This window comes from Phaseolus vulgaris, chromosome 5 (assembly GCF_051622355.1).
Source record: "Phaseolus vulgaris cultivar YP4 chromosome 5, ASM5162235v1, whole genome shotgun sequence".
NCBI lineage: Eukaryota > Viridiplantae > Streptophyta > Magnoliopsida > Fabales > Fabaceae > Phaseolus > Phaseolus vulgaris.
In genome coordinates this window covers 40,692,012-40,710,255 of record NC_143502.1, presented here as the reverse complement: position 1 = coordinate 40,710,255, position 18,244 = coordinate 40,692,012, and the positions used below count along the sequence as shown (strand labels likewise).

The 18,244-nt window shown below is 36.7% G+C and overlaps 3 protein-coding genes across 5 annotated transcripts; 2 read left to right on the top strand and 1 right to left on the bottom strand.

Moving 5' to 3' along the window:
- Window positions 1-122: 122 nt before the first annotated feature.
- LOC137817073 (1-acyl-sn-glycerol-3-phosphate acyltransferase 3) lies at window positions 123-3,779 on the bottom strand. Its single transcript, XM_068620298.2, has 11 exons — window positions 3,637-3,779; window positions 3,151-3,273; window positions 2,642-2,681; window positions 2,440-2,513; window positions 2,265-2,324; window positions 1,935-2,012; window positions 1,691-1,849; window positions 1,336-1,461; window positions 870-962; window positions 611-697; window positions 123-457 (listed from the first exon to the last, which is right to left on the bottom strand). The coding sequence occupies exons 1-11, from the start codon at window positions 3,715-3,717 to the stop codon at window positions 236-238; spliced, it is 1,143 nt and encodes a 380-aa protein (XP_068476399.2). The 5' UTR covers window positions 3,718-3,779; the 3' UTR covers window positions 123-235.
- Window positions 3,780-8,006: 4,227 nt separating this feature from the next.
- LOC137817072 (polyadenylate-binding protein RBP47B') lies at window positions 8,007-11,135 on the top strand. 3 transcript variants are annotated; one of them, XM_068620297.2, is made up of 6 exons: window positions 8,007-8,827; window positions 8,954-9,084; window positions 9,236-9,332; window positions 10,484-10,642; window positions 10,724-10,818; window positions 10,896-11,135. In XM_068620297.2, exons 1-6 carry the CDS (start codon window positions 8,126-8,128, stop codon window positions 10,996-10,998), a joined length of 1,287 nt encoding a protein of 428 aa, XP_068476398.2. In that variant the 5' UTR covers window positions 8,007-8,125; the 3' UTR covers window positions 10,999-11,135. The 3 variants fall into 3 exon arrangements, 2 of the variants coding, with proteins under 2 accessions (XP_068476398.2, XP_090158741.1); XM_090302615.1 differs by having other exon boundaries at window positions 8,014-8,805; XR_016521098.1 differs by having other exon boundaries at window positions 8,015-8,805.
- A 4,182-nt stretch (window positions 11,136-15,317) lies between these two features.
- Window positions 15,318-16,268, top strand: LOC150027644 (uncharacterized). Its single transcript, XM_090302961.1, has one exon. The coding sequence runs from the start codon at window positions 15,318-15,320 to the stop codon at window positions 16,266-16,268; it is 951 nt and encodes a 316-aa protein (XP_090159087.1).
- The last annotated feature ends 1,976 nt before the right edge of the window (window positions 16,269-18,244 follow it).

Genomic DNA, 18,244 nt, shown 5'->3' with positions numbered 1-18,244 from the left:
GCTTGGATATATGTAATTATTTATTAAATATGGTAATTTATTTTCAAACCTAACAGATGAAAAGTTTCTTACCCGAAAAAAGAAAGACAAGACGAGAACAGAGGTGGAACAGAGAATAGATGTGATGTGACGTTATTTTTCTTAATTCGTGTAATTAAAAAGAGATAAACAAGAGTAATAGTATACACGTGTGAGAGAGAAAGAAATGTGATAAACATTAAGAAACATGGGTGAATCATTGGTGAAGAAGGTTCTGCTTCAAGGGGTCTTGTGTGGGTAAAACCATGGATTTGGAACGCTCTGATTGAGACGAATGTATGAAGATTTCCATGATCACTGTTACCAGGAGCAAGAAAAGCACTGTGAATAAGATGCCTACCCACGAGGAGAGGAGTGAGGTCAATTGGAAGAATTCGTAGAGAAGAAACCCTAGAAGACATAACCAACAAACCACCACCTGCATAAACACCAAAACATGGCAATTTTTTTATAAATCTAGGCAAATTATTTTGGTCGATCTTCATGTGATGTATCGAAAAAATATAATGAAACTCGACTACATGTGGAAAAACACACATGTATATGTCGTGTTGTTGTGCTAGCTTCTTACCAAAACAGATATTTTAGGGCGATGAATTTGTTGAAGTTCTTGGTCACTGAATATTTCTGTAGTGTTATATTTCTCGAGCAAAGCATCCTGGTGGTTTACAAAGCAAGCATTATCATAGATTATACAAAAGCTTTAAGAATCTGTGAATGGATATTTGAGTTGAGTCGTACAAAAGTTTGTGCACATGTGTAAAACAACCTTTGTAAAAACAACTATGACAAGCACCAAAGAAAAACTTAATTTAAGAAATCTGTGATACCTTGGCAACAAATGCGTCTTTGCACCATTGTGCAATTCCATCGTCTGTTTCTGGAAGTTCCACCATTTTCTGACGCTTAATTTGAACCTTCACCTGTGTAAAATCGAAGGAACTGTAGTAGTTTTTTTTGTTAGGAGTATCAATAGGCATTAGGCAAAAAACACGATAAATTTATTGATTTTTATAACAACTTCTGAGAATAACTTTAATTTATAGTTGATAATATAAAATCTGATATAGTGTCTATAAAAATACCAACAAATCATTTGTATTATTGTGAGTCTAGTGTATTCAAGAGTTTGAATGAATGAAAAGAATGATGGAATCTTGGTTGAGACATAGCAACAATTGTATAACATAGAAGACAGAGGTCTGATAAAACAGTTGATTTTGAAGATGTACTGAAATAGCGTTGTGTATTTTCTCTCATTTTTTGCTTTTGTCAAGGTTTTCAATTTTGGCTTACCGAAGAAGAAATGCCTTTAAATATTCTCAACAAAGTAGGTGAAGCCTCACTTTTTGGAACTGCATATGTACAATCATAAATGGCTGGAACAAACGTCCGAAGGTTGTTAACTGCTGTGACAAAACCCTGAAGAAAGATTAATATCAGCAAAAACACAACCAAAATGTGTCAATAGAACTTACTGTGTCAGCGTTAACATCAATTATTTATCATTTTAGGATTTTCTGCATGAACATACATTAAAGTTCTATATATTATGATAATTTGGTTCAACTCCAAAAGAGGATATAGATTATAATATATGAGTGAAAAGCTATACTGATATCCTAATATACTAATCACCAACTTTGATCACCTTAGTACGAGGAATCAAAACATTTCTTGGTATAGGCAACTCTTTCGAAGCAGCAAACTCTTGAGCTTGTAAAAGCTTTGTCTGTGTGAAACGAGTTCCTTCAACAAAAAGGGCCAACCAGAAAGGCAGTGGCATGTGCTCTAGATGCTTAAAACTTGACTGCCACTCAAAAGTCAAGACATGTATGAATCAAAATGCTAGAGATGAAAATTGTATATGTACATAAGAAACTATTTAGATATACCTTTAGTGATGTTTCATCTTTTTTCCAGTTTCTTTCTAGAAATATATATTCAGCAAACCACATTGACCAACCTAGAACCTGCATAGGAATTTGTAATGTTGTTTATGTTTTCTTGTGCTTCAAATTCAAACTCTGAAGGGTTCTGGAGTAGATATCAGTTCTGCTACATGATCTAGATATGAGCAAGATTAAAAAGTACTTTGGATTGGATTACCAAGTAGATATGTCGATCTTACATTATGCAAGAACTTAAAGGATTTCCTACTTTATTCCCACATCATAGTCACTTATTTATAAAGATCAAAGGAAGAGGGATTTATAGAAACTCACTGGAAGAAATTTGATTTCTTTCTTCATAATGGCTACAGTGCTACCAAGGCAACCAGAGCGCTGTCACAGATAAATCATGTGTGTTCAAAATATATCAAAAACAAATACCTAATTTACTGATAACATAACCAAATGGCATACTTTTGCAGTTCAACAAATTAGCAAAAATAGGCACCTGAGCCAAGACCCATCCAATAAGCCAATCAATGTCACTTCTGTGGTTGCAGATGACAAGTGCATTTTCTTTGCCTAAAATTTTCCCAGATGAAAATGAAATTTTGTGACTGTAGTACACTTTTTTCAACAACAGAATGTAAATACAAATAAATATATAAATAAGTAAAACAATGATTCATTGGTACTTAATATCACCTTACCCATTAATTGAAAAGTTTCTGAATCTGTGTGTAGTTCAATCTACAATTAATCCAGAGATTCAACTAGTTAGTGTGGATCATGTGACAGTGACACTAATATGCTTTACATAAATCCTCATTATGTCAAAAAGAAAAATACAAATCATGATGAAAATTGAATTGCCAGAAAGTAAAACTATAAAAGAACAGCAGTTCCTCTAAGTTTGGTACAATAATGTTTAGCATCCCAAGATGCATGTTGACATTTCCCTTCCTTTTCGATCTATTTAGTTTTATGCTCTGTAAATTTATAGAAACGAAAAAAACAGTATAGTGCATGCATCTCTTCTCTTTTCCTGTGCTGATAACATTTACACTTTTTGCTTCTTTTTCAGCCACCTCTTATACTAGTCACAAATTTTAGTTGCAGAAAGATCATTGGTGTTTTCAAGAATTACTTACAAACTGCAAGGCAAGCAAGAGGGTTAGAATTAATAGCAAATATAGATGGAAATAAGATAACTAAGCACCTTGATTCCAGCCCACCAATCAATGAGCCAAATGAGCTGCAACCACAGTGATTCTGTGAGCAATTTGTTTACTCTTCTGTAACAATTCTTTGATATCGGACGTAGAAGGAGAAAGAAGATAGCCTACAAATGCATACATCTATGATGACATTAGGTAAAGCAGTGATCATAATCAAAAGTTCAAATAACAAGTGAGATTTTTGTAAATTGAGTTATATAGCCTAGCAATTTCTGCTGTTTCTTTCCTTGAAGATATCAGTACATAAAAAGCAGAAATAGTAGCCAGACACCTACATTGCATCCTACAATAATGTTTCGTAATTCCTGAGTCAGTTTTATATTGTTATATTTTCCCTGTGACAGATCAATGTGCATGCAGATTAATTGCATTAAATAGCAAAGAGATAACTATGAAGAGAAAGATGCAAAGGCCATTGAATCGAAAACAAAAAGAGTAAGAACATATTTCTGTGAATGTTATGTTACCTGAATTATATTTACAATTAGGCCAGAAAGGATGAAAAGAATGCCTATAGGAAGAATAACAATTGTAACTGGGAAGGCCATGGTTTCCCTGTTACAGAGAAAAGAAAAAACAAAAATTGAAATGAGGGGAGAATAATTTTAGCTTTGTGAAGTTGAATGGGGGTGTAGGTTAAGGACCAATAAACTAGCCATAAATATCGTTACAAATGAAAACCAAAGAAGCAACCACCATGTGAAATTGTTAGAGTTCTTATATTTTAACAACCATCAAAATACAACCACAAAAGAAAAGAAAAAACCTTTAATAAAATACACACAAAAATACGAAAAACTAGAATTTTTTCAAAATTAATAAAATTATGAATTTCTATAAATAATTAAATTATGAACACTAATCAAATTAATCAAAATGCTAAGTAGGGCTTCTTTAGTTTCTCATGTGGAATAAGTTGTTTAAACCACGTGGACGAATATACCAGGATATTCTATCGTTAAGAGACAAGTACAAATGAAATTAATATATAGTATGTGTTTTCTATATTAAATTATTTTGTGTAATGAAAAATAAATATTGTTTTGAATTCTAAAATCAGACTTCTAGATCTTGGATATATATATTAAAATTTCTCATCATGATGACATGTTCTCCTTTAAATTGATAATGATTTTTTTTTTTGTATATATTCCACGTGAAGGTGTGAAATGAGGGTGAATCATATTTAGATTTATGGTGGAAATGGAGTACATTGCTGCAAATTTTTGTGTTGGGGATCGAAAGCTATAACAGAATCCGAGACTGCATACTAAATTGTTTGATAACTTATTGTATAGTTGAGTATGCAATCTCAAATCCAGTTTTAGTTTTCAATTATTCACTGATGGAGGACCATCTAGACACTATAATTTTTCAGGTCTTGTAAAATATTGTATAAAATAGTGTATGTTTTTATTTTGGGTCTTATTTGGGTTGTGTATTGGACTTATTTTTATGGACATGTATTGGATCAATAAGAGTATGATGTAAATAGAGAAAAAAAAAAACGACTTAGAGTTACAATATGTCTTTTTTTGGACCTAATGCAACTTTAGATCATTTATGTTGCACAAATAAATTATTATAGTGTAAATAGAAGGCATGGAATGACAAAGAAGGTATGAAGATTCACATGTCATCCTTCAATGGATAAGATTCTCATCAATGTTAAAACACTACTTGTTTTTATGGGAATGAAGAGGGTTTTCTCAAATTAGAGGAGGACACTTGTCAACCTCTAATTTGAGAGGATTTGCTCAAATGAGAGGAAGTCAATTGTCATCATGGGAGTGAAGAGTTTTTAGGGTTAAAACTTACACTTTGGTTGTCCTTAACATTATAAATACAAGTGTTAACCCTTTTGTAAATAAGTTTATAATTAATTAAATAAATGTTGCCCAAATTTGTGCACAACTTGTCTTCTTTGCTCACTCTTTGTTAGCACTAGTTTCGTGTCCATCTTAGTTGGCCTAACCAACTAAATTCATCTTCTCCATTCAGTTTCTTCATCCATTTAACTCACACAGGACATCCATCAAATTGCAACATATAAAAAATCACAAAGAACTACATGGATTCAAGTTAGGACAACATTATAGTACACACATTTAATTTATATTGCAAATATAGTATTCATTTTTCTAATAATACAACAAATTGTACAGTCCAGTATGTATATCCCAGATCCAGTTATGTATAATAAATTGTCCAATTCGAGATGTTAATTAAAAAAAACAAACTGGATTGTATAATCTGATATTAATGCAACATAGAAAAAAAGAAAGAAAGTAAGGTGAAAGAGTTGTTATAGTTGTGACAACCTTGTCTAGGAAGAGAAATTATACTCGATGTAGTTTAAATCATTCTTGATAATAAAAATACACATTTATTAAGAGTAATTCTATCGGTTCGAGAAGAGAAAGAAAATGAAGAGTTGTAGTGTAATATTAGGAGAGAATTAGGATATTAAATTTTAAGAAAAAGCAAAATTGGAATTTTATATTTATTGTGAAGGTGTAGAAAGAAGCAATGAAGAATGGAGGGAGAATTTGCAACAACTAGCACTGATAGATTCATACATAAAATTGAGAACACTTTTTTTTACGGTGAAACAAGTTGCAGTGACTCATTCATGCATAATGGTATTCAGGATCTTGTTTTCGGATTATTCAAGTCTTGTAAGTTTTTAAAATATTAGATGGAAAACAAAATAATGGTTTAATCATTCATTTAATTTTTATACTTATTTTTTTAGTTTTCTATACTTCAAATATTTATTTTCATGTTTACATATACAATTTTTAATTTCCTAGAATCTTCGTAGATTTAGAGTTTTAAATTACATAGAGTTTAAAAAATATAATAAAACTAAATTTATACATAAAAGGATTAAATCATTATTTTTAAGTATTAAGAAAAAGTCTCTATGACTATATCAACTAAAGTATTAAAATTTACATATTTATTAAATCTCATTTCTTATAACTTCATAATCATTATACAAATAATTAACTATTTTGGTCCAAGAAATGTAAATGAATAAAAAATTATAAAGATAATAAATCTGATGTAGGGTAAATTCCCTATCTAGCACCATTTATACTTTTATTTCTATAATTAACATTTTTTTTTATTTCCCTATCTAGCACCCTTTTGTTTTTATTTTCCTATCTAGCACCTTTTTATTTTTTATTTCTCTATCTAGCACCATTTTAAAAATAAATAAATAAATAATAATTTATTTATTTTTTGATAATTTTAATTTTGAATGCATTAAAAAATAAATATTTTTAATTTTTAAAATAGTTATAAATATAATTAATGAATAAAGAAATTAGTTTTTATAAAATAAAATATAAAAAAATAAAATGTTTAGTTTAAAATTATTTTTTTTAAGAATGAAGAAAATAAAAAATTAAACCCTACAACAACATAAAAGTTGAATTTATAAACATAAATTACTATTTATTTTTACTATTATTGATGATGTAATCATGTTAATTTCAAGTAAAAAATACACGACATAATTACAAAAAAAAGTCAATTAGTATTAATTAATAGTGGATACACAAGTAATATTGAAGTGTCTATCCTAAATGCAAAATCCTAAACAAAAACTAATGCAAATGTTACACTTAATGCTTAAAAATGAGAAGCAAAAAATGAAAAAAAAAGTCTAAAAAATAAAAACAGCAACAATAAAAAAAATGGTAGAAAAATAATAATAAATAAAAGCATAAAAGATATAAAATAAAGACAAAACAAATTAAGATAAAGATAAAAGATATAAAAATAAATCCAAATAAGATAAATATAAGAGATAAAAGACGATACTAAATAAATATATGTTGATCATAAGAATGAAAATAAATGCAAGATGATAATTCATTTAATATTTTTTTCAACGGTACATTAAATAGTTTGTGCGAAATGAAACATAATTAATGACTAGAAGTGCACAATCCAGTAATGTTGGGATATATTCTTTATGTGTGTCTTGGTTTGACAATATGAACATTTTTTTTCCTTGTTTTTTTATGTCCATATCAGTCTTTATTTAACTTTGTTTTTTTTATAATTATGTCCTGTATTTTTCATTTGAAATTAACATAATTACATCATCAATAATAATAAAAATAAATACTAATTTATGTTTATATATTTAACTTTTATGTTGTTGTAGAGTTTAATTTTTTATTTTATTCATTCTTAAAAAAATATTTTTTAAAATAAACATTTTAAATTTTTTACTTTTTTATTTTTATTTTATAAAAACACATTTCTTTATTCATTAATTCTATTTCTAACTATTTTAAACATTAAAAATATTTATTTTTTAATGTATTCAAAATTAAAATTATAAAAAAAAAATATTTTTTTTTAATTTATTTTTGAAATGGTGTTAGATAGGGAAATAAAAAATAAAAGAGTGGTAGATAGGGAAATAAAAACAAAAGAATGTTAGACAGGAAAATAAAAAACAAAAAGGTACTAGTTAGAAAAATAAAAGTGTAAATGGTATTAGATACGGAAGTTACTCTCATATGTACTCTTTAAATATATATAAAAAACATGAATTAATTATTAGTTTTTCAACTTATTATCAAAATTCATCCTTTAAAAATATAATTGAGAGTAATTTATTCCGAAACGTTACCCAACGATAGTAAATTTTTTTTAAGTCATCATATTGTTTTATACTTATTTAATGATTAAATAGTAATTTTTGCAAATGAAAAAATAAATAAATAAGAATTCTTGTTATTTAACAAATAAATTCAAGAATAAAAAGAATATTAATAATACAATAATATATATATATATAAGAAAGCAATGTTAGAAGTAGTGTTTAGTAAATATTTTCTTTTAAATAAAAAAAAGAAAATCCAGTAGCAGATCGAGTGAGCGGTGTTCTTCCTTACAGTGGTATCGGTGAGGAGGCAGAGCAGAGGAACGATGGCGGCGGCGGCGGCGGCGGCGTCGCAGGGGTACCACCAGCCTTCGACAATCGAGGAAGTGAGAACCCTATGGATTGGGGATTTGCAGTATTGGGTGGACGAGGCGTACCTCAGCCACTGTTTCGCCCACACCGGCGAGGTCCTCTCCATCAAAATCATCCGCAACAAGATGACGGGGCAACCCGAGGGTTACGGTTTCGTCGAGTTTGTTTCCCACGCGTCAGCGGAGCGCGTGCTCCAGACCTACAACGGCATGCAAATGCCCGGCACCGAACAGACCTTCAGGCTGAATTGGGCCTCCTTCGGCATCGGCGAGCGCAGGCCCGATGCGGGCCCAGAGCACTCAATCTTTGTGGGCGATCTTGCGCCAGAGGTAACCGACTACCTTCTCCAAGAAACCTTCCGGGCCCATTACCCCTCCGTTCGCGGCGCCAAGGTCGTCACGGATCCCAACACGGGCCGCTCCAAGGGCTACGGCTTCGTCAAATTCTCCGACGAGAGCGAACGCAACCGCGCCATGACCGAGATGAACGGGGTTTATTGCTCCACCAGAGCCATGCGCATTAGCGCCGCCACGCCCAAGAAGACCACCGCTTCTTACGCCGCGCCCGCGCCTGTACCCAAACCGACGTACCAGATGCCGGCGTACACTGCGCCGGTTCAAGTTCAACAACCGGAGTATGATGCTAATAACACTACCGTGAGTTAGTTATGCAGAAGATGGACCAAAGAATAAAAAAGAACACACCCACACACACGTATACACATATATATTTGTGATTTTCATTGTCAGTGCAATGCCTCACTTGCACGATTTGTTTTGCAGGTTTTTGTTGGTAGTTTAGATCTTAATGTGTCTGAGGAGGAATTGAAGCAAAACTTTCTGCAATTTGGGGAAATTGTCTCTGTTAAAATTCAGGCTGGCAAGGGATGTGGCTTTGTTCAATTTGGGACTAGGTTTTCTTCTATTTCCTTAGTCTTTTTAAACATGTTTTTAGTTTGAGAAAAAGATTGTCATATTTTTCATGTGGCATCAATCTTTATTTTTACTTATTCATTGCATTGCATTGCATTTGTTTACCCTTCTCATATCTTGTGTCTGCTGCAGAGCATCTGCTGAGGAAGCTATTCAGAAAATGCAGGGAAAGATGATAGGCCAGCAAGTGGTCAGGATTTCTTGGGGTAGGACCCTAGCAGCTAGACAGGTGATTTTGCTTTCAGAAATGGCCCCTTTCTAGATGAAATTGTAATCTTTTTGTTTGAAAGCTTTTCATGCTGTAGCAGGCTGCATTTGTGATGCATTATGCATTACAATGTCTATAGTCTTTCAGAATGTCTAGGTTGTTAACATGGCATGCACTACATGGTTTTAGATTCTCCTGAACATTCGTGAGATTGTGAATGGCCTACTGATGGACTCTGAACTTCTAAAATGGACTGGTAGAAAAGAATGAAATAAAAATTACTGTGTAGAAATCATGTGCATATATTGTTGCTAAAAGGGTTAGTTAAAACTTTAAACTGTCGTGTAGATCTTATTTGGGAAAGCAATTATTTATTTGGAGGATGACAAATAAGTGTTTCATCAAATGTGTTGGGCAATTGTTTATGTTTGTAATTTTGTTCTTATCTCGTTATATATGTTTTTTTAACATTAGCTACTGCCATTTAAAACCCCTAAGAGACAACTATAAAGTTCCATTTTAGCTTTTACCTAAACATTCTCGAATGTTATAAATCTGAATCATCATCCTTGAATGAAAACATTTTAGGAGCTATAAATGAATGATGATAGCATTTTATGAGTTATATGGTTAAATGACACTATTTTTTAGGAGTTATTCTCACTCTCCTTGAGTAACAGGCTTATCCTTATTTGTATATATTAAGCATTTAATTTTGTTATTTCTCTGTTGTATATTTCTTAATTTTAATATTAAATTTGATTTGATTTCACAGTTTGTCCAAAATAATTTTCTTCTTAATCATCCCGAACTACTCTCTTTTTCAAAGAATTGAATTCAATATTTTAAAACAAATTATCAACAAATAAAAAAACCTTGTATCATGATGTAAATTATTGTTATGCTAAACTACAATTTGTGTTTAAAAATATTTATTTATTACAGGTTTTAATTATAATGTAATTTATAAATTAAAAATATTTATTAATTATAATTTAGTTACATAAAAAAAATGTTAACCCTGTACAAGTACAGCTTAAAAAATTACTACCAGTTACTAATATTGAAGGAGTGAAAGAGTTCAATATCTGGAGAAGTTACTCAGATATGGAGTAGATATGGAGTATTATTGTATATGTCGCTTACACAATTTTGGCCCTAAATTGTTGTAGGACTTACCTGGTGGCTGGGGACAACAGATGGATCAAAGTCAATGGAGTGCCTACTATGGGTATGGACAGGGTTATGAAGCATATGCTTATGGGGCTGCTCAAGATCCTTCATCCTATGGATATGGTGCATATGCTGGCTATGCACAATATCCCCAACAGGTAATCCATTTAATGTGAAACTTAGTTTAGTTTAGTCTACATAATGCATTGATTACGGTTTTATTGATTGTTTATTTTTAGGTTGAAGGTGTGCAAGACCCAACGGCTATGTCTGTGCCTACCATGGAACAAAGGGAGGAATTGTATGATCCATTGGCAATGCCAGATGTTGACAAGTAATTATTCTACTATGTTTCTTGACCCACCTTTGCTTCTTCTATGTTTCTGACCCATCTTTGATTGTGTTGGGCAGGTTAAATGCTGCATACCTCTCAGTACATGGCAATGCCATTTTAGGGCGATCGCTATGGCAAAAATCCTGTTCATCATCATCATCATCCTTACAACAAAATTAAGATAGATTTCTACTACCTGCTCAATGTGCATTATATGTCAAAATACTGTGCAACTGCAACCAAAAATTTAATCGGCATAGGTTTAACTCTTGTTCATACATACTGAGTTTATCCCAAATGCATTTTTCTTAAAATCAGCCTTTCTAGAGTATAGAATGAAAACTAATATATCAGACAAGTACCATTCATTAAATCAATCAGCGTTATTAATGCTTCACTATAGACTTAAAATCATTTTTTCTTTTGTATAGGTTATCTTGGGGGTTGAATATGTCTCTGAAAAAATTGTATTATTTTCATCTTTTATAAATTTGAATGTATATTAGGTCTTTTCAAAATTTAAATATTTTTTTATTTAGTCCTTATTGATAGAAGGAAAGCTTACGGTAATGATGTTCTATTAATTATATGTTTTATCGTAAAATTTATTTGTTAAAACTGGTTTTTTTTATAAAGAGGATATATACCATTTTTTACATTTTAATAAATAATTAGTAATTTATTTATTTATTTAATAAATAATAATATATATTTTTTTCTTATTTTAAAATAATTAAATAACTTTTTCTTTTACATAATGATTATATAATTGTTTAATATTATGTTATGTTTACAATATATATATATATATATATATATATATTAATGAAACAAAATGAGAACACACATCCCTTCCTTATCGTTTGAACTTTAAAATATACTTTTAGAGAAATAAAAATAATATGAAATTATAAAAAGGGAATTGTCATATTTGAAATTTTAGAGGTACGGACAATATACACTTGATTCAATTTAAAATTGTGAACGTTTGCTTCTTATTCGTTTCCTTGTTCGTTCACTGCAACACGTCTCATCTACAATCATAACCCAATCCACCAATAAATTTTGTTCCAATAACCTACATAAAACCCAAATCAAATATGAAGCCACAAACAACAGAAGTCCCATAAAACAAGGGACACAAATAATGCAACTTCTTCCCGCAGCATATCAAACATATCAATGTACCTTATTATTTGCATATTCTACTACCAGATGGCCGACTAGACGACAACAGGTGAAGCTAAACGCGTAATTAGATATAAACAACCCAACTTAAATGATAAGCACGGTTAAGACACAATTAGGCCTTCGTTTGGACCCTAAAGTAGGCCCACAGCGGCCATAGCCCACCTAGAGTAGTATAAATAGCAGAAGAGGCACATCACCCAAGGTAACTATTCACTCCCCACTCTTCTGGTACTTAGCTCTCGGTCTGACTTGATCGTCGGAGTGTCTTCGCAGGTACTCCCCCCATCGTGTCCAGGCCGAAGATCCAGCTGGAAGAAGACCAACTGAAAGACCGACAAGACGAGAAGAACAACACAAGACATCATCAGAGGAAGTGTTCTGCAGGGCTTAGATCTTGTAGGAACATTTTGGCGCCCACCGTGGGGCCGAGAAGAAAAACCCCACGAATTGTCCACATGGTGAACACGAGGAACATGACGGGTAACGATAGGAATGCACAAGAAGAAACCAGCCGTCCAGACCCTATGACGTTAATCTTGAAAATGCAACAGGAAATGGAAGCTTTGAGGAAGGAGAATGCTCGGATGAAAGAAAAGCTTGCTGAGAAGCCGAAAATACTGGAAGCCATGGATAATATCCCCTCAGGAGATCACGCGAACACGGATACACATGAGGTCGGGAGCTCGTATCAAGAAAACATAAGGTCAGCCTCAAATAATGCGCTAAACGCGGCGCCTCGAAGAAGCCCCTTTACTGAAACCATCCTTGAAGTCCCCTTGCCGGGAACCTGGAACAACCCCACGTTGGACAAGTATGATGGATCCACGGATCCGGATGAGCATGTAATGCGTACCTAACACAGGTCGGCTTGCATACGGCGGAAGACGCATTGTGGTGCCGAATATTCCCCACCTCACTTAAGGGGGCAGCCTTGAGCTGGTTCACCCGACTGCCAGCTCAATCCATAGATTGCTTCGACACACTCGCGGCTAAGTTTGGAGCACAGTTCACTACCAGCCGACCACACCACCTCACTTCGATTGCCTTAGTGAATATTCGGCAAGAGAAGTCGGAGACCTTGAGGGCCTTCATGAACAGATTCAGCAAAACAACGTTAGACATACGAAACCTAAGTCCCGAAGTGGCGATGCACCACATGGTAACTACACTGAAGCCGGGACCGTTCTCGGATAGTTTATGCATGCAACCGGCCACAACATTGGATGAGTTGCGCCAAAGAGCCACCAAATACATGCAGCTGGAGGAATTGAAAGAGTTTCGGAGTAGGGCTCAGGCACCTGACGAACCTGAGAGGAGGAGAGACAGAAGCAGACCAACACATTTTGGGAAGCCTAGAGACTTTCCCAAGGGACCACGTTTCACCCGTTACACCCCCTTGACTGCCGAAAGGTCGAGGGTCTTAGAGGAAGCTCTCAACGCAGATCTCCTGAAGGCACCAAGCAGGACTCCTACCCCGCAGAGTGCCGATCAAACCAAGCATTGTTGATACCACCGCAATTTCGGGCACACAACGGAAGATTGTTGGGCACTGAAGGATAAAATCGAAGAGCTCATCCAAGCCGGTCATCTGCGACGCTTTGTCCAGACAAGCCGAGAAGACGGGAAAAAAACGAGGTTGACATGGAATAGAGAGAAGGGCGTAGGGACACACAGGCAAACGAACAGAGAGGCCAAAGAGGCCGGGAAGGCCGAGAAGGAAGAGATCGTCGAAGAACCATGCCGGTACGGGGGGTCATAAACACGATTGTCGGGGGTTTCGCGGGAGGAGGAACTACATCATCCTCCCGAAAAAGACACCTCCGAGCGGTCAGTTCGGTGTACTCCATCAGCAGAAGCAACAGGAGAGACCTGCCTCCCATGCTTTTCACGAATTTAGACTTCAGAAACATAAACCCGAAGCATGATGACCCTATGGTAGTCACCATCGAAGTAGCCAACTTTGTCATCATGAAAACTTTGATAGATCAAGGAAGCTCTGTGGATATCTTGTATTGAAAAACCTTCCGAAAGATGGGTATATCTGATGACGACATTGTCCAGTATGATGAACAAATCATTGGCTTCGCGGGGCAGAGAGTCAACACCAGATGGTACATTGACCTGGACACCAAGTTTGGAGAAGGAAATTGAGACTGTCGGACGATCAAAATCAGATACCTGCTTGTCGACGCCGAAACGTTTTACAATATTTTGATCGGACGATCCTCTCTCAACAAATTGGGAGCTATAGTCTTGACATCCCACCTGGCCATGAAGTTCCCAGCCGACAACCCGAGTAGGGGCCGAGAGGTGGTCACTCTCCATGCCGACCAAAAGACTGCTAGAGAATGTTACGCGGCAAGTTTAAAGATTCTGCCACCGCGAACACCCACCCGGAGGGCCGAGGTTCATCATATATCCCTGAGTGATGACCTGGATCCAAGACCGAATGACGAACCTCAGGTGGAACCCAAGGAAGAGGTGGTGCTATGCCGGGTGGGCCGAGCAGGTCAGAACACACGTTTGGGATCAACCTTAGGAGAAGAGGGAAAGAACATTATCACGCATGAATCCGGCAGACCGAGAGAAGACAGCCTTCATTACTGACAGAGCCAACTTTTGCTATGAGGTCATGCCTTTCGGCCTCAAGAATGCTGGAGCGACCTATCAAAGGCTTATGGACCGAATGTTCCGAGACCAGATAGGAAAAACCATGGAGGTTTATGTTGATGACATAATTGTGAAATCTGATAACATGGAACAGCATGCCAACGACTTGGTTGAGGTCTTCCAGCAGATAAGGAAGTACGACATGCGTCTTAACCCTGAGAAATGCGTATTCGGGATTGAAGGAGGCAAGTTCCTAGGCTTTATGCTGACAAGTCGAGGAATCGAGGCAAATCCAGACAAGTGCCGAGCCTTGGAAACCATGAGAAGCCCGGATAGCCTGAAAAAAGTTTAGCGGCTGGTAGGAAGACTGACGTCCTTGTCCAGATTCATGCCCAGACTAGCAGACAAGATCAGACCGATCTTGAGGCTCATGAAAAAAGCAGAGAAGTTCGCATGGAACGAAAGCTCCGAAGAAGCTTTTCAGATTATAAAAAAGGCGTTGGCCGAACCGCCCGTTCTGAGCAAACCCGTCCATGGGACACCTCTACTGGTCTACCTGGCCGTGTCGCCGGAAGTCGTGAGTGTCGCCATAGTACAAGGCGAAACAGAACAAAAACCAGTCTACTTAGTTAGCCGAGTACTACAAGATGCCGAAACCCGATATCAAGCGATTGAGAAGGTAGTTCTAGCCCTCGTTCATGCTTCCAGAAGACTTCGACAATATTTTCAAAGCCACGAGATCGTACTGCGAACTGACTTCCCCATCAATAAGATTTTGCAAAAAACCCGAGTTGGCAGGAAGAATGATCGGCTGGTCAGTCGAGTTGTCCGAATTCAGCATTAAATACGAACCACAAGGACCTATCAAGTCCCAATGCTTAGCGGACTTCACATCAGAGTTGCAGCAATGTCAAGAACCCGAAACCACATGGACGTTGCATGTCGATGGCTCCTCAAGTAAGAAGGGGGGAGGAGCAGGAATCGTGCTGGAAGGACCAGAGAACATACAAATTGAGCAATCTTTACGTTTTGGGTTTCAAACATTTAACAATCAAGCAGAATACGAAGCACTTATAGCCGGATTATTGTTGGCTAAAGACGTGGGAGCCCAGAAGGTAGAATGTAAGACAGACTCGCAACTCATGGTCGGACACATCAATGGGAGCTACCAAATCAAAGATCCTCTGCTCCTGAAATACTATCACAGAATTGTTAACATCATCAGCCAGTTCCAAAGCGTCACGATAAGCCATGTAAAACGACAAGACAACCTTAGGACCGACACCCTGTCAAAACTAGCTACCGCTAAGAAGAAAGGCCGACATGCCTCCATCATCCAGCAAACCTTGTCGGTTCCGTCGGTCCCCGTCGGAGAATGCATGGTTACAGAGCAAGGAGAGGAAGATTGGGTGTCCGACATGAAAAAAGTAATCAAAAATCGGGAAGAAGGGAAAGATGGTCATGACTTGTCTCTCGCAAAGAAAGCGTCTCGATTTGTCATAATAGGGGAAGACTTGTATAAAAGAGGGTTCTCGACCCACTACTCAAGTGCGTCTCGAAAGCGGAGGCCGAATACGTTTTGCAAGAATTGCACCAAGGAGCATGTGGCTTACATTCCAGAGCCCAAACGATGGCGACCAGAGTCCTGAGGGCCGGATACTACTGGCCGACACTAAGAACTGATTGTGCCAATTTCGTGAAAAAATGCATAAGTTGCCAAGAGCACGGTTCGCTAATCCACCTTCACCCCCATAATCTCCAAAGCATCAACTCTCCCTGGCCGTTTGCCCTGTGGAGAATGGACATAATAGGCCTCTTCCCGACAGCAACCGGACAAAGGAAGTTTTTGTTGGTAGTAGTTGATTACTTTACAAAATGGATAGAAGCGGAACCCCTCGCAAGCATCACGGCTCGACAAGTTCAGAGCTTTGTATGGAAGGACATCGTTTGCAGGTTCGGAATCCCGCACACCATCATCACGGATAATGGAAGACAATTCACGGATCGGAAGTTGGCCGAATTTTATGAGAGCCTGGGTATCCGACACAAGACAAGCTCTGTGGAACACCCGCAAACTAACGACCAAGCTGAATCCGCCAACAAAGCCATCTTGAATGAATTAAATAAAAGACTTGGCAGTGCAAAAGGTAAGTGGGTAGAAGAACTCGTGGAGGTTCTTTGGGCCTATCGGTGTACCCCCCATTCGGCAACTGGGGAAACCCCGTACAACTTCACCTACGGCACAGATGCCATGCTGCCAGTAGAAGTCAGAGAACCGACAATCCGAAGAGAACTCCATAACCTGAAGATAAACGAAGAATGTCTAAGAACGGAGCTGGACTTACTCCAAGAGTCGCGTGACAAGGCTAAGATAAGAGAGGAAGCTTGCAAACAGATAGTTGCGAGAAGATACAACTCGAAGACTAAACCAAGAGCGTTCCAAGAAGGAGACCTGGTCTGGAGGATGAAAGGAGAAACTCGCAGGATCCCAGCAGAAGGAAAGTTTAATGCAAACTGGGAAGGCCCCTTCAAGGTCAGGGAAAATCTCCAGAACGGCGCATACCGCCTAGAACACTTGGATGGCCGAGAAGTTCCCAGGACATGGAACGCGGGCCATTTGAAAATGTATTTCAGTTAACATGTATCATAGGTGTACTCTTTCCTACCTTCAATCTTTTTTCCCATAGGGCTCTCCCGAGGGTTTTTGATTGAAGAAGGTTTTAACGAGGCACCACAATCAATGAAATCATGTTTATCAACTAAAAATTCTCTGACAAATCATTAACACAAGAACCTAACCAAACCTCTCGGCCAAGGAAGAATTGACCCACGTGAATCCCTACCGAGAGTGCAATTAAAAACCTCTCGGCCAAGAGAGTCTCAAAGAAACCTCTCGGCCAAGGAAGAATTCACCCAAGTGAATCCCTGCCGAGAGTGCAATAAAAAACCTCTCGGCCAAGAGAGTCTCAAAGAAACCTCTCGACCAAGGAAGAACTCACCCACGTGAATCCCTGCCGAGAGTGCAATTAAAAACCTCTCGGCAAAGAGAGTCTCAAAGAAACCTCTCGGCCAAGGAAGAATTCACCCAAGTGAATCCCTGCCGAGAGTGCAATAAAAAACCTCTCGGCCAAGAGAGTCTCAAAGAAACCTCTCGGCCAAAGAAGAATTCACCCAAGTGAATCCCTGCCGAGAGTACAATAAAAAACCTCTCGGCCAAAAGAGTTCAAAGTAAACCTCTCGGCCAAGGAAGAATTCACCCAAGTGAATCCCTGCCGAGAGTACAATAAAAAAACCTCTCGGCCAAGAGAGTTCAAAGTAAACCTCTCGGCCAAGGAAGAATTCACCAAAGTGAATCCCTACCGAGAACACGGAAGAAAAACCTCTCAGTCAAGCGTACACGCACCACCCAAAGAGAATAAACTACGAATTATATTGGCAAAAAGTAATAATGATAACTTGTCATTTAATTAATCATGAGAACCGATAGGCCGGGTATGTTTACACAAAAAAGAAGTCAAATGCTTACAAAGCAAAATGCACGCGACCTCAGAAGAGCTAAAGGCCTACAAAACAATTACATGACCTATGCACATCGGCAAGCCTAGCTATCGGACTCAACAAGTTC